Below are 23297 nucleotides of genomic sequence, written 5' to 3'. Positions count from 1 at the left end.
TCCGCCCCTGCAAAAAAATCTGCGGGGGATGCCAGATGTGCGTCCCAAGATCCATCGACCCATCCACGACAAGTCCCATAAAATCTCGACTCAAATCCGTATTAGAAGCGTCCTTACTACGTCGAACGCAAACATTTTGCCTTCTATGTTATAAACACGTAACTCGTAGAAGTAAGGATTAATTTTTACTTGCATTTTCAAAGTTTTCGCAAATTGCCCTCGTCGCCACGCAACTCGTGCAATTTGCGAAAACTTTGAATATATTACATATACAAAGAGACACATTTGCAAAAACTTATGGTTCGCAATGAAAATTTCAAAGTGAAGAAATACAGTTCCCTTACCGCTTATCTTCTTTAGCGATAGATTACTCTTCTTCAATTGATAAATTTTTCCTGGGAAGGCGAATAACACGGTATACTACTTTCTTGGCTTATTTATCAAAAATTGTGAATCCCAGTAATTATGGATATGCTTGTCATATCAAAGAAACACGTTTTGAATTATCGAGAGCGTCAAGTCTTGAAAAATCTATTTAAAGCTGTTTTAAAATTGTCGCCAAACCACACTAAATTCCTTCGCCTTTCAAAATGGCCGCCAACGTCGATGCAGTGGGCAATGCTCTTCTAATGCTCTTCTCCTTGCAACTTCCCTACATCGCCGAATAAACCGTCGTAATGTACACCTGACAGATACCAACTAAGGGCTTTAAAGCACCATGACATTTTGTTGAATAATAACGAGGGATAATCGTACCTTAATAAGTCTTAAATAAGTCTTTGCTGTACAACATTGCTGATGGAAAAACGTTGAAGCCCTTTCCCCCAGCTAATTGTTCATAAGAAGCTGCAAATGATTGTATCAAAGAATGATCTCAAAATGTGACTAATAATGACTTGGATAAACTTTTTGTATATGAAATGAATTCCGGGGAACTTTTATCTGCAGTTAAGAAAGTACACGTTCAGCATATTGTTTAAAAGCGCGTAAATGAACAAAGTTGAACAGACAGCGCAATGTTTATATCAGACCTTTGGTTTGTAATATAAACAAATAATTCCGTAGTTTCTGCGGGGTATTTCACGACTCGTGATATTTGGGACAATTTCTAAATATTACGGATCCGAAATACCTATAGAAACCAAGGCATTATACATAATAATACACTTACGACAATTTTAGTAACATTACCAGCAGAGTAAAAATCTTTAACTGCCAATACTGGCGACATTGGCTTAAAATTTGTAACCTAAGAGCTTCCACACTCGTGAAATAAAATATGACTGAGCACCATGGAATCGCGTGGGACTAAGATTGTTATTGAAAAGCTTTCTTTCTGCATGATAATTTCACCCAAAAAATTTCAAATTGGAATCAAACAACACAAAATTACTTTTGATGTAAACACGAGTGTAAGAATCGAAATAAAAAACAGCCAAAATATCAAGTACGAGATACGTCAATATTGCACGCTATGCAAATTACGTGAAACATGAAACAAGAAAGAAACGGACCTAAAACAACTTATATTATTTATATTATTTGGGGGTTACTTCCTCTTTTGAATCAGCAAGTCATGAATCCTGCAACAAAAATAAACAGTTTTGTTATGGATAGAAAATTATTTTAAAAAGCATGAAAGTAAACCTTTAATTATATATGTTAATGAGCCGCGTCATGTAGTTTTTGTTTCGAGATTGTGGGCGAAATCTTTTCATACCAAGTGGTTGCTTCAGTTAATGGAACGTTTATTTTTCGCTTTTCAGACAGCAATATATAAATCTTTCACTCAAGGAAGATTACTTTGAGCTGATTTTGTTTGAGAAGTTACATAAATTCTCCTATTCTCGATCATTGACTAAAATTTGGTTGAGAAACTCTATCCAATTCAGGTTGACTTCACGTCTCATAATTAGTCAAACTTTATTCGTAATAGTTGCATTCCAGTCGTCGACAGCTAGAATATAACTTCTTAACTTAGAACGAGCGTGCATGGTATTGAATATCAACCTAACATAAACAAAACTGCTAAACTATGCGAAATAACTCTGTTAAGTTTTCTTCCATGAACAGTTACTGCACCTTTTAATTTGCGGTTTTTTTTTAAGTGATTAGATCAGCATAATCAATTAATAACTGATATTTTCGGATATAAAAACAACACTTGTGAAGGCAGCATCAATACGAGTCACAGGAAGATGTACATGCCCAATAACAAGCTTGAATCCCCTATACGGAAATGCGAATGAAGGGTTTCGTTCAAGAATTTCCACTCTTGGTCTGTGCTATAAGCGCTCTTTTATTAGATCTCACATGAACTGAAAGTGATTTAAAAAGGCAAAAATACTACTTAATTTATTGCTCGTTTCAGCATTGTCTGACGCAAAGTTAACCTATAAAAGACCGGGGAACGATGCTTAACATAACCACTGAAAGTAAGAAGAAGAGTTCATACACTTCAAGAGAAAACCAACGTCAACAACAATGTACAAGTTTGTGTTTGTGGTGAGTACAAATTGTTCTTATTTATTCCTTGTTTTGTCCTTATTTTCGTTTTTCGGTTTTAAGTGTATGGATGAAATCCCAAAGTTTAACCATTTACATGAAACTTGTTGACCATTAATTATTTTCCTATGGATATGTTTATTAAGCTTAACAAGACAATACCTGCGTGAAATTTGACATGCAAGTAATTTTGATCAACATGCGCAGAATTTTTAAAGTCAGAAGCAGAAGTTTTAAAGTCTGCGGGTGTGGCTGTTCGAAAGAACACTATCAGTCATTATCTTGCTGAGAATACTTTTTTCATTTTGCAGTCAAAAAGTTGTTTTAATGGTTTAATGCGTAGATGAACACCTACTTGTAAAGTGTAACAACTTAATTGAAGTTAGGTTTTAGTGTAATTACAGTTTGGATTATACTGAGGAGTAAAATCTACTCGAACTAAAAAAGTTAAAATTCACCACAAAAACATATAATTGCAGCTTTAAACTATCGTTAAATGTTGACGATTGATATCGTAGTATTGCGGTATGTACAACACAATGCATAATGCGATATCAAATAATCAGTTGACCCTTCTGTTTTGACGGAGATCTCGATTAGTTAATCAATATCTATTAAGATATTCACGAAGACTGCTTTATATAGGTGGTTTACATTGCCGCCATGTTCATGCACAAAACAAAAGAAAATTTTGTCGCATAGTAGTTGCATAAAAATGGAACTTAACTCCCAGAAGAGAAACATTTTATTGTTCCTGTACACCAATGTGGCCGCCATGATGCGACGTCACATGCAAACCATCGATATACGATAATCGGAATAGCGCGATAAAATATTCTCTTTGGCCACCTAGGAAATGTTAGAACCTCCAAAGCACATATTATGAAGATTGATTTTCGGGGCGACTGTTTGTTATTGAGACACTTGGGATGGTTTGTGTGACAGACTGGAACCATTCGGACGCCATCAATTGCGAATGTTTGGTGGTTTATATTAAAGATATGAAAAGGAGCTAACGTCCTCGCACACATGAGCTTTTCTGTCCTTTTTTTTTTTTTTTTTACTGGAATTGAAAACAAAGACAATGGAAAGTGGGTGTGTGAGGTGGAGTTCGTTCCCTTCCACAACTTCGAGAACATTGAATCTGTGGTAATTAAACTTGTACTCATTTAAAAGGTCCAGAAATAATCGCTTGAGCTCCACAAATGACCAGATGATGCCACATGAGGTGACAGTTCAAACAACCGCCATCTTGGATTCAGTCTCAATTTTCCCCAAATTTCACATCTTCAGAAAACCATAAAAATTAAGGGGTCTCTGTAAAACGCAGACCGGATGGCGGCGGATGGCGGATGGCGGATGATAAAATGCGGATGACAAAATGCGGATAATAAAATGCGGATGGAAAAATGCGGATGACAAAAAAAATTAAAATAATAAATAAATAAACAATTTCTTATGCCAAATTTCTTTTAGAAAATTATGTAAAAATTACGTGAAAATTAAGTACTGATTCATGCCGAAAGACTTACGCTATGGCTTGACCGTTTGTTATATGTTATGAAGTTGCACTAGGAAATAGCCGAAACAAATTTTTCTAACCGCTTTGCTTGACTTGAGGCGAGGGTACATCTGAAAGCTGTTTTTACGCCGCTTAAAATCGATTTAACGGAAATATCTCGCTCGCGTTTCAAGCAATACAAGAACCATTAGCTCATAACACAAATCAATGTTTGATTAGTTAATTAAGATTTGATGTAGTTTAAAAATGAACTAACCGGCAAATCAAGTAAGTTATTTTGCTTACGATATACTGTCTACGTGCGGGTCTAGGGGTAAGCTAAGCCTTCAGTGGCCGTGTAAAACAATGATAATAAGATTTACCTCGACAGAAGCCGGAAGACATTGGTCAAAGCTACAACTAAAATGCTACTATCGCAATTTTGTAACATGCATTACAGTCAACCCAGGTCACGCGTGAAAAGTATTTCCAAGAATGAAATGAACATTCGAATTTCGCTTTGTAATGTCCGACGTGTGAATGGAATGTTGGACATTTCTCTGGAAATCGTTCCGAAAAAGACGCATTAACTGAAAAAAAGATTCAAAATACTTGGGAAACAATTGTTATTCTTGAAATATTCAATTAAAATGACATGTAAATTTCAAAACTCCGTTCAAATTTCAAAAATATCGTTCACGCGTGACTTGGGTTGACTGTAAAACGCAAAAGCTATAAATAATCCCTACCATCGTGGGCTGGACCAGCATTTTTACCATACATGTACAGTGAACACAAAAAAGGTTAACAAAAATTGCCTGACTTTAAAAAAAGGTTGAAGATCGATTGAGTTTAATCAATTCATTAACTTAACTCACCTCTTCCAAACAAAAGTTGGCTGGCCCAAATCCGCATCGCCTTCCGACAACTCAGACATCGGTTAACCCAGGTGCGCGGTTCATTCACTCGACTACGTACAGGTGCCGTGCACGTACAAACGCTCGGTGCAAAATTGACAACTATTTAGGGTAGGGTGGTGTGTCGATCAAGTACTGTAGTGGTAGTAGTGTAGTTTTTTTTGTTAAATGTTAGTTACTAATAAAGATGGGGGATAAAAGGACTGTAGTGGTGATGTTAAGTTGAAAAGTATGGATCCCGATCAAAAAGTACTTCTTCTTCGTTGAAAGTGCTTTCTTTTTTTCGGATCCGACGATACATAAAGAAAAAATGTGGGAAATTTGTGATTAATTAATTAATCAATCAATTTATTTATTATTTTAATTTTTTTGTCATCTGCATTTTATTATCCGCATTTTTCCATCCGGATTTTATTATCCGCATTTTATCATCCGCCGTCCGTCATCCGCCATCCGCCATCCGCCATCCGCCATCCGCCATCCGCCGCCATCCGGTCTTCGTTTTACAGAGACCCAAAATTAAGCACTGAAAAGTAAATGAAAACAATCCAAAAGGACTAAAATGTTCTTAAAGTGTCAAATTTAGCGCAAGGAATTTTAAAAATTATCTAAATTTCAAAAAAAAATTTGGTGGCTTTTGCGAAAATAGGAGAAAAAAATTTATAAACGTTTGTAGTTATGGCTTGCTCCGGATATAGATAAAGTTAAAGTATTACCAGGGCCCTAATATTCATAGGAAAGACTTTGTTTCTACCATTATTTTAGACAGAACCAAAAGGCATCTTGTCTTTTTCCTGTTGATCAAAGGTTTAATTAAAATCGAAAGGTTACCTAAATAAACTCTTATGAAAAGAGATATCAAATTTAAATTAATGTATGGTAACCACCATTGTTCTTCAAAATTTCCAACTCAAAACAAACTGTGATACATTTAGGGAAAATGTGTTCATAGAATAAACAAGTGCGTGAAGATTGCTGCAAGGACCGGCCACATTACGTACCTGCAAAAAAACGTATCTACAATAATTCGGCTGGCCAATAACATCCTTCATCAGGTTTATAGCGAGAAACCGATGATTTACATGGCACGTATGGTGCAAACAACAACAAAATTTTGGCATAAACTTAAACGTTCTAATAAAAATTTGTCCTTCTTCCTGACAGGCCTTGTGTTTTGTGATCTGTCCTCTCGACGCAACAAGCTTGCCTTGTGGACAAAATTGGTCAGCTTTAGCAAGCTGTCTTCAGATGGATGCCACTCAGACATCAGCAGATGACATTCTCAGGTTTATTCGCAGTCATGGTTACATGATTGTGCCGCAGTCGAACCCCCCATCAAAAAAGACAAAGAGGGCTGTTGGCGGATCTCCACCACTGTTTACCGGAAAATGTCCTTATAAGTTTGTGGTAAAAGATTTCATCGACACCGTACCGAGGTTTGTGAGCAACGCCACTTGCCATGGCTGTGACGTCAGGTGCAAGCCTGTGATTTACACGCAGCGGCTGCTTCGCAAAGGGTGCCTCGATTTCTGGTTGTGGGAAGAAATAGATGTGCAAGTTGCCTATTTTCTGGGGCAGTGAATTTAAGAAACAATATCTAAACATAGACACCCATCCAGCATTTATTTTTGCGGTTTGGTACTACTGGTCTGACTAAACGCAATAATAAACAATGATTCTGAGCAATAAGTCTAAGACAGGCAGAAGCGTGCTTTACTCACCAAACTAATCTGATGTACTTGTGTATTACTTTCTGATGTTCTTATTGTCGTACGCCTTGTGGCTGCTGAAGATCCTGATTCAACGGGATGTGCAGCCAAAAGGTTCCAAAATTGTTGTAACCATGCTTCAACAAAAGTAATGTTAAAAGATATAGCTTATGTTGAACTATATGCCTCGTAGCTACTTAGCATTTAACGTAAGAGAGAAAGATGAAGAGTTTAGAATAGTGCCACCTAGCGCCTCGTCGATAATGAGATAAAATTAAAGCCCGGTCTTAAATTTATTGTTCAGGATTCAAGTAAAGAGGACGAATTTCCATAGCGCCCTGTCTGTGTATGTATACAAAATAAAAGGTATTGCCGTCTTCGACGTTACAATTTTTAAATGTCAAACGTCTTCCTTCAACATAAAATAACTTCCACCGAGTTTTAAAAAGGTTTTAAATAGCTGGATTGAAGCACTTAAAGAAACCAGCATGTATTGTAACAACAGGAATTTCGAATAAATTCAATACGACAAATTCATACCGATGCTGCGTTTGCAAAAGCCGTTAGTCCTGCAGAATTATTTTTTATAACAAAAATAAAAATAAAACTGTATGTACATTGATATATTTTAGTGTAATATGCTTTGAATATGGCAGAGAAGTATCACTAGTGCTGTATCAAAACGCCATGAATAAAAGTACTTCTGCAGTTTAAACAGTGAAGCGTTGTTGCAATTAAATAATTTCTCAAGTTTGATCTAGTTCAAACATTTTTATCTAACATTGTGTTTCAACAATGTTTCACCCTCATGGCATTATGATGATGATGATGATGATGATGATGATGATGATATACATCTTCCTCTTTCGAATAGTTCTTGGAACAAACTTGCTTACGTAACGGGCATCTAGTCAATCATAGAGAGACACTTCTCTGACAAGATCAATCCTGCCTATTTGAAGACATACAATCGTAATGCAATGTGCCTGAGCTAAGCATTTAATGTTCGACCACAAAGTCAGGTTCCCGGCCACCAGGATAGTAAAGGCCTGATGAACCATTAAAAAAGTTATTTCTGGAGAGTGAGGCTAGGAATGCAAATATTTCAACAAGTTAACCGATTGGACACCAGTAAATATGTTATGTGAAATCTCAGTACAAGTCAGTCAGCCATTCAGTGATTCAATCAGTCAACCAACCGACCATCAATAACCTTAACCATTGAGAGATGGATGAATGTTAAAAGTATCAAAAAAAACAGATTTGAGAATAAATTTGATAACATGTTACCCGGGCAGGGAATGAACAAATTAACAGTTAAAACATGTACTTTGATTTTAAACAAACATTGGATATTTCCGTATCTTGAGCGAAGAATCTCTTCTGCAGTGTGAAAAAAATGCTTAGAAACTTAAGAGTTGAAGCTATCACAGTGAAATTTAGAGGGTCCCATGATAGCTCCTCCAAAATGTTTCTTAGAGGTCAAATACATTAGTTGAGGACGTTGTACGAAGTTGTAATTACCCAATGCGTTATAATTTAAAAACGGTGGCCATTTTGATTTCGCCATCTTAGATAAAATAATAAAATTACAACAGTTTAAAAAAGTAACTTGAAGGGTTACCTCAGCTATTCCAAAACACCTGTTTCAGAAGGAAAAATCTATCAATTTTTAGAAAATGGTCACACCCACTCAGCCAATCAGTGCCCAGTATTTGTGTGCTCTATATCCCATAAACTGTCTTAAATTATGTAAAGAAGCGGGGGCTTTGAAGCAAAGGGAAATTGTGGGGTAAAATAACTGCTCATTAGTATGCTCTATACAGAGCATGCTAATGATTTCTTTTGTTTTCTTTTTGTCTAAAAGCTTAATTAATATGCTCTATATAGAGCATACTAATGAGTATATAGAGCACGGGTACGGCTTGCCATCACCGGTCATGACTTCTCAAACTCATTAATAATTCATTAAGCCAAAACAAAGCAAATCACTACCGTAAAGGAGGTTTAGAAATGTGATCTTAATTATCATAAAATTTTGTGAACTTTTGCTTCGAATTTCTCCAAGAATTATCAATAGTTTGAGAAGCTATTAATATCAAACACTCGAAAGAGGGTTTCCTCTTATTTCCAAACACCTCGAAGTTGGTTAAATAATCTCGGCTGCGCCTCGTTTTTCCAACCTACTTCTCGGTGTTTGGAAATCGGAGGAAACACTCTTCCTCGTGTTTGATATATTACTACCATTATGAATCTTGTAAGCCAGTAATTTACCTCTTCCACGGAGGAGGTGCCCAAATCAACTGGAACGGACCTACACTCATCTCCAAGGGTTTCAATTTGTGTGTTTTGGTATTCAGCCCAGGCTCAATAGACGTTTACCGACCTCGCGGTACTTTGTGGAGTTTTCTTTGAAATTCTGTTTTCTTTTCTCTTTGCTCAATTCCGTTCACTGTGGTAGGCTTTTGGTAACGTGCACTTTTATTGAATTCATCCCCCAAGCACCCGAACATGGCTAAGCTCTCAAAAGCAAGTAACTTGAGTGGCAAAGACGGCCTCAAGTTCCTCGAGCTTTGTATACTGGCTCTTAGCCGGAGCAAATGAGCCATCAAAACAACAAATAATAAACAAAGCTCCAAAGAAAGAAAGAGCATTGTTATTCCTAAAATTCTACCAACATTACGGCGACATCCAAAACAAAATAACAACGTGATTCCCAAGTGTGAATGACACAATTAAAATACGCTCATAAATAGAATCTGCATAAAATGTGGTTTCTCCGCGGATGCCGTGACCATGTTCTAAGACGGTTAGACAATGAACACTCGTGTCCTATGGGATATAGCGCCTCTCGCATTAGATAGAAGTGCTTTCTATCTATGCGCGAGGTACTATAACCCATAGAACACTCGAGTTCAGTGCCTAACCCTTACATAACACCAGTTTTAAAGGACCACGAATGTTTGGGTTTATCAACAGCGTTGATAAGGTAATTTGACGACCGAAAAAAGATCCGAGCGCTGACGTTTCGAGTGTCAGCCCTTCGTCAGAGCTCAACCAGTGTCCCTTGCGTGCCTTTGTTATTGTTATCATCCGGGGAGATTTGCATGTCGAAGTGTCAAAAACATGCGTGTGAGGTGAGATAGTTGTGCACTTGTTCAAGAAGGACAAAAGCGTTCGAAGTTTTTAAAAGCACATTGGATTGGAGGTTGACGTTGTCAGCCACACAATTAAGGCGATCTTCTTTCCGCCTTGGTGGACGAACGTCAAACTCATTGCGACATTTTCCCCCTGCCGTATCGGATAACGCCGACATCCGGTGAAATCGCTATAAAAAAGCGTTATTTTGGGAAGGATATTGCCTTTTTCTCCTAAAGTAGAATTTATCTCTCAAATGTGCCACTGGAAATACGGCTATACAATATCTAATCTGACGGTGACAAAAAGCTTGTCGAGATTTAGCGGTGGCATTTTTATATTTTTTGCGGGCGTTGGTTTGAGAGATTTCAGTAAAAAACAGTGCCATTGGCTTATGAACACCTGGGACCACTGTAAACTTGAAATAGAATTCATAGAAGTTTGAGTGGACTTCGGCATAGCAAATCGATTCTCAAGTTCCTAGTAGTGGTGAAATATTATCCTAATTAACTATGCGCTTTGATGCTGTAGAAGGATGAAACTATGCAAAGAACGGAAGGTCGTTAAAGATCTAAAATCAGATCGTAGAGGAATTCTAAAGATGTATTGGCCATTATTTGACAAGCAATCAGCCTATGCAATTTGAAAGAGCGACTATCCTTAAGAACCTCATGCTCAATTTCCATTTAAAAAAATAGATTTCGCTGATAACTCTTCTTATAGCTTCTCTTGGCAAGTAGGTAACAAGCATGAAATCCGAACCCCGGCCGGGATGTGCTGGACACCTACTGGCGATCGAGATCGTGAATTTTGCAATGCAAGACTTGCAGCTGTTTGTTCTGGAGAATACATATCATTCAAAACCTCCTAATTCGCTAGTTATAAACAGTGATCCTTTACGTTTATAATGTGAGGTATTGCAATCATTTGCTTTTATTACTGTAATAAATCTGAGGGCGCAAAGTTTATCTACTTTGAGGACTTGTCGCAACATGCGATTTAGCCCAACTTCAAAGGAATAAATAACAAAAGTGGTTCGTACTTACAGGCTCGTCTACCTACCAGTGGCAAGTTCCATCCATTGTCTATGAAAATCTGTTAAAACATTTGGCCGCAATCCAGTTTCTGTTCCACAAGTGAGAGGTGAAAGTTGTGACATTCGACTAACACGGCCGGCCATATTTCCATCGAACATGTCATCAACAAATGTAACCAACAAACCAAGGAATGAGATAACTATCGGTTTGAAATTTCTCCGCAAAGCAAGATTAAACAATTCTTACCAATTTTATTGTCATAAAAACGCTGGAAGAGTTTCATTAAATCTGCCATGTAACGAGATAAGCCCATCACATTGAAGGGTGATCCACTGTCCACCATGTTTTTTTTTTAGCCGCTGACCAGTTCGTTTATTGGCTCAAAAAGTAAAAACATGATGGTAGACAGTGGATTTTTCACTTCAATGCGATGGACTGGTCTCGTTTATACATGGCATGCGCGGCAGCTTTAATGACACTATGCGAGCGTTTCTATTAAAATCAAATTGGTGAGAAATGTTTGATCTTGTTTCGCATAGAAATTTCAAAGCGATAGTTATCTCATTTCTTGCTTTGTTGCTAACATTTGTTCGATGAAAATATGGCCGAGTTGGTCGAATTTCATAACTTTTACCTCTCTCTCAAGAATAGAGACTAGATTGCGGCCAAATGTTTTGACAGATTTTCATGGACGATGGATGGAACTTGCCACTGATATGTAGAAGAGCCTGTGAATACGAACCACTTTTGCAATTTATTCTTTTGAACTTGGGCTGAATCCCATGTTGCAATAAGTGATCAAAGTAGATAAATTTTGTGCCCTCAGATTTATTACAGTAATTAAAGCTTGATATGATTGCAAGAGAGGATCCCCTTTTGAGTCGTTTATAACTAGCGAAAGTATTCTTAATAACAGTAAAATGCAAAGCGATGTATGGCGTTTTTTTATTTTTATTTTTTTCAAATTAAAGCCTTATTATCTCTGAAAAATGCATGGTTTCCCCAAGTTTCCTTTTTGGATGCCAAGAGGCAGCACTTGCTAATTTCTGCTTTCTCCGCATAGTTTTAAACCGCGCAAAAATATCCCTGTATTAGAAGGCACCACCCCTAGGAAACCCGTGCATAGTTTTAAACCGCGCAAAAATATCCCTGTATTAGAAGGCACCACCCCTAGGAAACCCGTGCATGATGCTTTGGTATCGGCTCTCGAGCATTTTTTTTTCTCAAGTTCCTTTTGAACTCCTTTGATATGTTGACCTATGTTCGTTAAATCTTTTGCTTGCGGTACAACTAGAGTTAGTCGTATATTTCCAGTTTTGTGTTTTCTTCCTCCGTGCTTTTCTAGAACTGATTTTTCATCATGTTCTTGTCGAGGAGCCATTTTCTAACTGTTTGTTCATATCTAGTGTTTAAATAAGCGACAGTTCTGTATAAATAGAATCGAAACTGTTTCAGGATTTTATTTTATAAAAAATGTAAAATTTTTGCATTGCATAAAAAATTTGCGTCCACAGAAAAATTCAAAATTTGGAATGAAATGACCAGTACAGTGCTCGCTGCAACGTTGAATTACATGAACTATAAAGGGGCAGAAAAATTGTTTCCAAAAAATCCAGGGAAATGCGTCAATTTTGGCGGTCCTTTGCTTGCACATTGAAAACTGTATCAAATATAGCAATATGTAGAGGCGTACGAAGTCCGTGCCGGTACCGGTTCCCAATATCAGATATCGATCTGACTTAAGGATTAAATTAGTGATCATTGACAAGAAAAATATCGGCTAAGAGTAGATATAATACATTGAAAGTAGCCAAACTAAACGCCAATTCTTTTATTGATCAATTACATTAAGAGCGAAAGTTACAATATTCATTCTGCCTATTTCGATCAACAAAGAGTGAAAAATTCTTGCTTATCATCAGCGACAGTATAACTTAACTTAGAACTATCGCTAAGGCTAATTTTAAATATAAATTATGATCCTAAGTTTTGTCCTGAAACCAACTATCAATGCTGTGCAGCATGTCTCGATTAATAAATAAATATTTTTTAATAAATAAAACAATAACTAATAATATAAAACAGGTCTCCCCCCCCCCCTCCAAAAGAGAAGGCAAATGGAAATTAAACCATTGTTCCTCTTTGAGCATAGAAAAGACAACTTAAACTTGCTAAGCAAATAAAATCCACAGACGCACAGAATTTCGTGTACTACAACTCTCATCGCTTCTCCCGCATTTTTATAATAATACAACAGAGAACTTTGAACTTGGAAGAGCTTGTAACTGAATATGGCGTCTGTTTTATTTATAAATCAACAAGCGTGTCTTTTTTTTTTTTCGTCGTCCCATCGGCAATCAAGAGTCTCTGGTAAGTAAATAAACAAGAAGCACCAGAAGCAATATAAATCACACTCGGGATTTTGTCCGGAGATTGACATTGAACATTGAAATTTCTTATTTGGATACCGACACCGCGAAGAATACTATCTACAGACTTAAAAGAGTGACAAACATTTGCTTGGTTGATGAACTGTGTTATATTAATTAGCACTGGGCTCTGAGGAACAAACGAGGTTTGAATCAGTGATGTCTAAAATGCCTTAAAAGGTGTAAAATAACTAAGAATGCCTGCACTCTTTGCGCATCTGCTTGTAAAATTAATAGAAATGAGAATATCAAAGCAACAGGTGTAAACCAAGGTTGTTTTCATAAGGTTATCTAGGGTATTAAGGTGATACATTGGAAGAATATTTAATATTGTCACGTGAAACATTTTAAAATAACGCTAGAAAAATACAACTGAACACTGAACACACTTATCTTTGTAAGACCTGCATAATGTCGTTTTACGAAAACTTTAAGGTTTTATACAGCATTTACATTTAAACACAATTAAAATCCGTCATGATTTGGAAAATCCGACAAATGGTACTAGACCGATCACTTATCTTGGACCCAGACGTAAGCAACAGGTATTGTCTTCTCGGTCCAGAGCCAAACACTTTTACACTTCCTTGCCAAAACCTTGTAGGTATACATCACCGGTTTACAGTAACTTAAATCACATTTCGGGCAAATGGCAGCGGCCACAAATCTCGGTACCGTCACGACAAAGTCCTTCGCTTCGAACGTGAATGGACACTTTGTGTTGCTCGTGTCGGGCGATACAGATGAACTCCAATCTTTTGTGTTTCCATTGACTTGCCTATTTGTGGATCGTTCTTGCCTTGGCATAGGAGGATTGGACACTGGCACAATCAAGTATTGGTTCCGATAGCGGATAAATCGGAGAACTTCTTCGGCAGATACGTTCGCTTTCAGTGGCAATGGTGCGCCCATGCGAAGGCAGTTGGCTAGGCTTCTGTAGTTACGAGGACCTTTTCTTGGTGGTACACTTGCGTTGATGAGGGAAAGAACCCCAATAATACTAACCTACAAAACATGGAATAAAAATGTTTTATAATTAAACTTGGACTGATCAGATAGATCACATTATCACGGCCGCTGTGCTGAATAAGTTAACTGGCTTTCAATTTAAGATAAATAGATAGATAGTTTAATTAAGAGAAATCATTGCAGCCCCCGGGCCGGCTGAATTACGATTTACTTTACATTAAAGGATACTAGGGTAAAATCTAGAACTAATGGGAAATATGAAATTGCACATCTAAAACGCCTAAACATTATGAAGGTATTCTTGGATCTGTTTGTCTTGAAAGGCGCGGGGAACCCTAAAGTATTTCTTACTGCCTGTACTGATTTTTCGTACGGGCAGAAGGCTATGAAGTTTGTGGTTTTTATCCTGTACGATTTCTCTAAACAGAGAGTTACTGATGTCTTGTCTTCCGCAAAATAAGGTGGGATTCCTTAGGCTTCTAGTCCCTCGCTATACGAGGCATTCGGGCACAGATTAACACCTGCATTGTTATACTACACACACTTTTCATACCGGGGTGGTTCTTGCATCGAAACGGGTAAACGAGCAGGCAGCAACAGTGACAAATGTCGGACAAATAATGATGTACTTGTTGATGAACATCATTTTTGCAATCATGATGTAATTTCTTCACTTTTACTAATGTGATGAGCATATATCTGCCTATTCCACTCTGTCGCTCGCGTAAGAAAACTGCTCCAACAGATCGAAAGGAAAAAATGCCAAGTAAACTGTTTCACATTGTTTACGCGACCATATGTAAAGGAAAGTTGTTGAGAGAAAGCTTCTTATTGCGAGTTCAAACTATCGGGATTGAAAACTTTCTTGTGTTAAATTAACTTTTTGCCGTCGTTTTCTATCAATTAAAGACCGCATTAAAAGGAATTAAGCTTACCAGGGCTTCAAATTTATGGCATTCAAAAGTTGTCCTAGAATTTTCTTAACCTCGAAGTTTTAGCTTAACAAAAGCACGTAAATTGAAAGTGCCTATGAGCGGAATAATTGTCGATAAGCGATGTGCTGTTTTCTTGACCTACAATACAATATAGATTTCGATCCATGTTTGGTCTTTTCGAGCTCTGGTTATCGGACACCTAAGACACAACAAGCTTACACCAAAAAAGAGAAACCGCCGAAAAGAAAAGTAAAACACTAGGAATTTACGGCACTTATGAAGTAAAATTCTTTAAAGCACACTGTTTAAAAGATATAAGATTCAATTTCAGGAAATACATCCTCAAAACGTAACTCACCAGACTTAAAAAAGCTTTGAACATATTTCTGCCTGTCGATCGATCGGATCGTCTTCAGTTGGATCACTGCGTTTGTCGTTTAAGTTTCACGAAAGAAAATTGGCGGCTTTATAAAAAGGCCATCGAGAGTGATATTGGTGTTGTAATGCTTTAAACAGATTTAGCCATAAACAGGGAATTTTTCGATTCATGACTTTCAATTTTAAACTTAGATTTACTTGGTCAGCATCTGTTCACTTTGAAGTAGCGATAGCGACCGGAGAAGAAAATTATCATATTGCTTTAGAAATCAGCGTACCTAACGACGAAAAGTTCCGTCATCAACAATTGACGATCATTACTTTTCTGTTGACGTTTTAATGTAAAGTTAAACAACTTTAAAGTGTTTTAAGTGCCTGCATTTAGTGTCATTCAGTTAAACTTGGCTAACCTTGTGAATTGTTTCCAAGGAAAAGAACACCGAATACTTTGTTTTCTTTTTATGCTTCATTGCAAGAAATGTTGCCAAAAATAGATAAGGGATATTCCCGGACCAAAACTTCATGCGTAAAGTTCAAAACAGACACAAATGATATTGTCCTCCGTAGCTTACAACTGATTTTTAATCATTAAACCCCCCACGATTGAACTTTGGAGGACCAGGCCGCGTAACACTATATAAATTTGAACTAGTTTTGCGATTCGTTCGAGAATCTTAACATCCCTACTTTTTTTTTCTAATTTCACTAAATTTTGTATATTTAACAAAATCACAGAGACACAACACGAACATAAGCGCCTTTTGCTTATTCATGATATCAAATGCCAAGGCATCTCTGACATTGGAGTTAATAGGCCTCCTCGAAGGCTTTTGTTCTTTGGGAATATTATTACTTAAATTTTGGGTTTGAGCAGAAAGAAATAAAACGTACATTGCTATAAGACCAACATACAGTTATCAAACTTTCCTAACATGATTCGTACAAGATAAACGGAAGTGAAATTTGTCATTTCTCAGATGTATTTCATTGGAATGTAAGGACCAACTACTACAGATTAAGCAGATAAGATGCCCTTATTGTTCGTAAGATGATGCAATTATTTTTCTCTATTGCCTCACCTAGTGCTCAGTTTTGGTGACCTTGGCTAAAATATGACGAGTTATTAAAGTTAAAATCCAACAGTGCGTGGGTGGGGGCTCTCTCTCAGAACCTCACAACAAGTGCTCCCAGAAAAAAAGCCTCACGGATAGGGATTGCACACATTCCATAGCATTTGTAATTTCCGGCTTCTCTAAAATCAAATTATTTTCACGAAAACTAAAAGAACTAAAAGCAAAAACAGAGCAATGTTAGAACGGTGCTTTCCTATCATAACAGTTAACATACAGTACGAAGGTAGTGTCGGTCAATTATTAGCTAGTGTGGTACGCGTTCGCGTGAGGTCGCATATTTTGACATTATACAGCAGAGCCTCGCTAGTACACTCTAATTTTTTTTAGAATGGTGCTTTCCCATCATAACAGTTAATTTGCCTGTGTAAGGTTAATACGCAGTAGATCAGAGAGTTGTAGGTGCCATTACATTTTCCATGGTTTGACTGCGGAAGAAGATTAATACTTGATCAGGTCTGATTCAGAGCAAGTTGTCGCTGCGAGGACAATCAACAAACTTAATTTATAAAAGCTTGAAGCAAAACGAATAAACGAGTAAAGCTGAAAATGGCTAAAATGTTTCCTCAACTGAAATGAGACATGAGAATGATTTATTATTTAGTAATGGCAAAGGCAAACTCGGAAAAAGAAATTTTGAGTGAAATGGGACAGTTGTGAAGTCTTGATTCCTGTGGCTTTAATACGACGAAAAGAAGACTTTTCTTCGGAAATGTTGGTGTGGAAAAATTTAGATACTGGAGAATTTTTAACAAGGAACTAGTGAGCAGCACACAGCAACGAAATCTTGTTTACTCAAGGGTTATTCTCCGACCGGTTTCGTCTGACAACTACACACTTTGTCAGGGAGTTTGAAACAATATTACATCGGAAACGTATTTATATACATAACGTCCACAATACAAATCACGTTCCCGTAAAGGTGTAAAAACACCCAGAAGAAATACGTGCAGGATATGACTAAAATCCTGCGTAGAATGTGCGGTGTTTGATTTTGGGGCTCATAGTTCATAGTACCTACAAAAATACATGTTACATGTACAACTAGCGTCGATATCTATTTTCCGGTTTCATGTGTTCCAGACTGAGACAGTGGTCATTGTTAGACCACTTAAGTCTTTTGAAAGCACAGACGTTCGTGAATAACCCTGTAAGTGTGTCCGTTTACTTTGTCAAGGTGTTCGTAGTTTGTCATTTAATTACCGATCGCCGTCTGCAATGCCGAAAAAGGTGCAGTTTAGTTTCTCTGATCGATTGAGCCAAAGCCCGATTTATGTACTTATGTATTAACTGTCCAAGAGTGTCAATATTGCCACATTTTGTAACAAATAGAATCACTTCGATTCGTATGATATACTAGATCAGAGAGACCTAAAAAAATGAGAAACTGAGTGTGAGATGTTGAGTGCGTAGCGCATGTTTAAGATCATCACCTGATTCACTGTAATATCAAAATCGTTTTTCTAGACCTTGCTTTAATTTCCTGTTCCAAATTCCCTGCTAAACCTAAGTCATCAAAGGAACCTAAACCTAAGGAATCAAGCCGGTCTAGTATAGTTTAAGGAGTTTGTTGAGAACTCAATGTTGATGGTGGAGTGAACGTTATTCCGACTGAATTTTGTAATATTGTAATTGCTCAGCCTGGAACGGATTGTACACAATCCTTCTGCATTGAAGCATAAAACAGAAAGGCATCGTCACAGGAATAAAGGTTTCCCTATGAAGAGAAGAGTAACAGGGGTCTATTTGCTCTCTAAGTGTCCTTTATTTTGATAAATGTAATCATTTTAGTGTCTCAGTTAAGTTAAGTATCATTTTAGATTGTGTGAACAAGTTGTACTTCACCGAGGAAGAGATCATTCAGCGAATCATCATTCCTCTGTTTGTAAATAAGAATTTCCGTTATACTTGAAGGGACAGTTCTTTATATCTTTTTACACGTATTACAACTTCTAAGTTCATTTGTTTCGATTAATATCCTTTCAGCTCAGTTGTTAGATCACGTTAGGTCTGTTCAAGAAACCAGCATCATACACCTTCCGGTAGAGACTATGATTGCTGTACAGGATACTGAGAAAGACAGCTAAGACACCCTTCCATTAAAATCTCTCTTTAGCCAAGAAATCGGGGTCACCGCTTTGATAAAAAAATTTGTTACCATGCTATCTCGAAATAATGCTGAATTGAACAGCCACTTTTGGCGGTATACTTTTTTTTTAAATGAAACCTTGAGCGACCACAAACGACCCTGATAAGCATTAAGGAATTAAATGATTTTGTTTTGGAGGAGGGGAACTGCATTTGGCAGGTAGATTATTCATAGTTTTTAAATCTTGTTTACATTTTACAATTTCATGGGTCATTAGTGACCTTTAGTAATGACTACCCAATTTTTCACCAAGCGTAAGCCCTTGTACATGTTGACGTTGTTGAAGCACTCATCCATTTGACTGGGTGAAACTGCGACGCTGGAATACGCAAACAAACATTTAAAGTATACAATATATTAGAACAATTTAATAAGAGTCCATTTTCGATGCAGGAGTCTTTAATCATCATAAAATAATTTTCTACAGCACAATAAAAAGCTGAGGGAGATGAGATTGTTGATTGAAAATTGAATCTAACAAGATTAATGGCAACTTGCAAAGTTCGTAGCTTAACGAGCATGCCCACTCACAACGGTACACATTATTAGGAAAGATTCAAAGGTAACTAAGAACTTGTTAATGATCTTGAATTTTCACGGACGTCAATTCTCTACTGTTTTGGTCATCGTGATTCAGCATACCTCGGCTAAGTGTTTCTAGTTTGGATTTGTTTTCTATACCCGAAAATCAAGGAACAATTTCCACAGTACGGCTGAACCGACTTATTTACTTTTATAACTCATGATCGTCGCGATCATTGATAGAAATTGTTCAGGTTTCACCATTAATTGTAACAACAACTGATGCTCAAAGATAATGTTTCCAGTTCATGATCTTGTCCAAGAAAAGCACCGTGATTCTGCAGATTTATGCACCGCGGACATGTTCGGCAGTAGATTTTACTTCAATGAATTTATCAATTAGGTATAATAGCCAACCCACGCAGCAAGTGATGTAAGTGGTCAAGGACTTTGAACTGCCATGTTTTCCTTACCTTAAAGCTCCTTAAGTGTGTGGCGTGATCAACCGATAGCACCCAGGAAGTCAACACAGATGTTCAGTATAAATTTGCAAGATTAATCTGAGCATGTTAATATTTTCTCGATCTTCTTCGGGGAAGTTTCGGAAAGAATACTTCGAAAAGTACCAGTCTTTCTAAAGTTCAGTGTTAATCACACATATAAGATCTTCGGAGAACATTACTCCGCAGGAACTTCACTAATTGGAATCACTACATACCATAGATAGGCTCTATTCGAGGTAAACTCGTTTTGCCTTGAAATGTTAGAATCAAGCATTCGATCCGTCAATAATAAATAAGAATTTCAATATTAAGAGGAAAAAACTCCTTGCTCTCGACATTCATTTTGCACGTCTTATAAATTCGAAGTTCCGATTGGTTTGGCTTTAACTATTCTTATTTAGAGATCTAGAGTCTAAATAAGTTTTCACATAGCCCTCTTGATTTTAGTTTATAGTATACATAAACACGCGCCTGCTTTTAATAATTTCTGGATCAGATTTGCTCGCAACGATGCTAAATAGATCAGTGACTGAGAACGTACTAATTTTTCGACTGTTGATTTGGAGTAGTTTGCTACGGAGTAGATCGTTAAGAGAATATATTTGTCGTATTTTATCGTGTTTACATTTTATAATTTCATGGATCACTAATAATGATCAATATTATGGTGTTCGCCAAACTGAACATTGAAGCACTCACTCTTCATTTGACTTTCGAAACTCAGTGACGTGGGAAAATTAACTTAAAGGCTTGTACAACTGATCCGTGAAGCAACCAACAGTGACTGAATTAACTATTTGGTAGTGAAACTCGCGCATTCGCATTCATGAAGACATATTTGAATGCTTAGAAACAACTTTTGCAGCAAAGTGAACAGGCTTATAGGAAAGTGCTGTACAGTACTTAACTTTTTTTTGAATGATCATAATATGCTTTTCAATATAATGCAGACGCAAAATCAAACTCAAAGAAATATCCAGCAAACTGCCAAACGGTCTGTGTGTCTGAAATTTACATGAAAACCTACTATCGACGTTGCCTGCCCCTTCGACACCAGCATAGACAGTAAGGAGAGAGAAAAAATTGAGAACTACCATGACTTAAAGCACGAGTTGAAACGGATTTGGAACTGCCGATCTGTTTTTGGTCATTCCAGTAGTCATTGTATTGGGTACAATCTCGGGAGGAGTTGAGAAATGGTTGAAACTGCTGGGGATGTCCTCCAACATGGAGCTCTTGCAGCGTGTGTGTTTGCTGGGGACTGCCAGAATCCTGAGAAAAATGCTAGACACTTGATGACAGTTAGTCAAGGAAAGAACAGAAGGGGTAGAGCATCCTGGACCAAAGGTGGTGGCTCGATGTTCTGCAACTGACTTCCTGCCCAAGTAATGACTGAGTAATACATGCCGTGTTGAAAAACATTCAGCTCTCTCGCAAGCGACTACCCTTTCAATCCGGAAGGAAGTTACTAATAAGGAGCAGCTAATTGTTGCCCTTTATAGAGTAAAAGCAATTCTAAATACAATATTAGACTGATTGAGAACCAAGAAAGGCCCAAACAAGTTCTTATAAACTTCAGTCACAAAATAGAAATGGAAGTCTTTCACAAATTCAGATTCAGCTTTTAAAATTGTCTTAATGTTAAGCTTCGAAGGACGTTACTCATTCAGTATTCAGTCCTGGACGCATAACAAACGACTTGTATTTTGGATTTGAATTCTTTACAGAACGGAAAGTGCAGACAAGCAGTTTCCCCGCCTTTATGTACATGTGAGTACTAATAACTTAGTTTTGCTCACGCTCACGACCCGTAAGGAAATTCATTGCCTGTCAGTCCTACAAACTGTAAACAGGTACCAGACAATGGTGTTTGTAATTCCCTTATTCTCTATGAAATGGACCGTGTTCTGCTGAGAATACCACAATTTTATAATACCAATGCGATGAGACAAACGTTTATTTTTATGCCGCGTGTGAAGTTTCTCGTTTTTTAAAGTTCCGTATGACTCATTGAATAAATGGGTATCTAAATTAAACGTTTTCTTCCTGAGGAAGAAATGTTTACTGTTAAGTACATCTGAATTAACTTCCGCGTAACTTCGATCACGCCACTGAAGTAAAGGTGAAAATAAGTAAACAATTCAAGTTCAAAGTCCTTGACCACTTATATGTCTTCCTGGGTTGGTGCCTAATGTTATTCGGCAAATATTAACTGATATGTCAGGAAGTTTGCATGTATATTTATCAACAAAACACGGTCCATTTCATATATATAGAAGAAGGGAATTGGAAATACCATTTTCTGGTACCTGTTTATAAGTTGAGCTGATTCGTTTGTAAGACTGACAGGCGACGAATTTCCATACGGGTCAACATCATATGCAAAACTACTTACTCGTACTCATTCGTATATAATGGCGGGGAGACCGCTTGTCTGCACTTCCCGTTCCGGTCCGTTCGGTAAATGATTGAAATCCAAAATAGAATTCGAAGTTGTTTATTATGTATCAAGGAATACTTATTGAGTAGCGTCCCTCGAAGCCGAAAAAAAGACAATTTTAAAAGCTGAATCAATCGGTGATGGTTCTGTTAAAAGACCTCCATCTCCATCAGACCAAGTTTATAAGAACTTGTTTGAGTTATCCACGGTTCTCAGTGAGTCAAACGTTGTATTTAGAATCTCTACTCTTCCAAAGGATAACAATTCGCTCCTTAAAAGTATAGTGAAATCCTGATTTTTCGAAACTCCCGATTCTTCGAATCAAAAGTCGTTTCCCTTGTATATGCTTTGGTCGCATCCCCAAACATTTTGCAAACCTCCCGATATTCTGAACTAATTCTTGGCTGCCTTGTAAAAATTTACATTCTATTTATCCAACTTTGAAAATTTAGGAATCAACCGGTTTTAACCAGTTGCACTCCTGGATGCAATTTGCAACCTTCAAGCAACGGCGACGGCAACTTTAACGTCATCGCCGGAAAAAAGGTGAGCAATAACAATCGCTCTGCTTGTGCGTTATACATCTTGGTACATTTCCTCGCCGTCATCTGCAAAACGGCAACTTGCATTGAAATGACCAAATTTAAGTTTTTTTGAACAACGTGAGAACGCGTATTGTTATCTCTCTTTTTTAACTTGAACACGTTGCTGCTCAGAGCTAATATATAGTTTGGCCACATTGTACAAGATGAACGAGTTCGAATTTTCGCGACGTAGTTGAGGTAACGTGAGTTTATATTTTCAAGTGACCTTCTCGCTGGCGTTACCGCCATCGTTGCTGGAGTTCCGTAGGCGGCTGGCACTAAACTTTTTACCCACCGACAGGTAAAAAGTTGCTGCAACAAATGCCGGGAACATTTTTCGTGTTAAAAAGCATTCAACTCCGCTCGCAAGCCACTTTCCTTTTCTAACCGAAAAGATTCAATTATTTTGTTACTTGTAAAGAGCGAATTGTTATTCTTTGAAGTAACAAAG

The 23297-nt window shown here is 37.3% G+C and overlaps 1 protein-coding gene and 1 long non-coding RNA gene across 3 annotated transcripts; one reads left to right on the top strand and one right to left on the bottom strand.

The window, feature by feature from the left end:
* Nucleotides 1-449: 449 nt before the first annotated feature.
* LOC146459879 (uncharacterized) lies at nucleotides 450-11144 on the bottom strand. 2 transcript variants are annotated; one of them, XR_014857775.1, is made up of 3 exons: nucleotides 11054-11144; nucleotides 10833-10895; nucleotides 450-846 (listed from the first exon to the last, which is right to left on the bottom strand). It is a non-coding gene; the product is annotated as an uncharacterized LOC146459879 (long non-coding RNA). The 2 variants fall into 2 exon arrangements; XR_014857776.1 differs by lacking the exon at nucleotides 450-846 and adding an exon at nucleotides 1378-1583 and having other exon boundaries at nucleotides 10833-11139.
* LOC146459880 (uncharacterized) lies at nucleotides 2449-7181 on the top strand. The gene is made up of 2 exons (XM_085088682.1): nucleotides 2449-2505; nucleotides 6088-7181. Exons 1-2 carry the CDS (start codon nucleotides 2485-2487, stop codon nucleotides 6502-6504), a joined length of 438 nt encoding a protein of 145 aa, XP_084944808.1. The 5' UTR covers nucleotides 2449-2484; the 3' UTR covers nucleotides 6505-7181.
* Nucleotides 11145-23297: the final 12153 nt, after the last annotated feature.

The sequence above is a fragment of the Pavona decussata genome, unplaced genomic scaffold (genome assembly GCF_977016875.1).
Source record: "Pavona decussata unplaced genomic scaffold, jaPavDecu1.1 SCAFFOLD_215, whole genome shotgun sequence".
NCBI classification, from domain to species: Eukaryota; Metazoa; Cnidaria; class Anthozoa; order Scleractinia; family Agariciidae; genus Pavona; species Pavona decussata.
The sequence above is the reverse complement of the archived record's forward strand: the minus strand, read 5'-3'. Positions and strand labels throughout refer to the sequence as shown.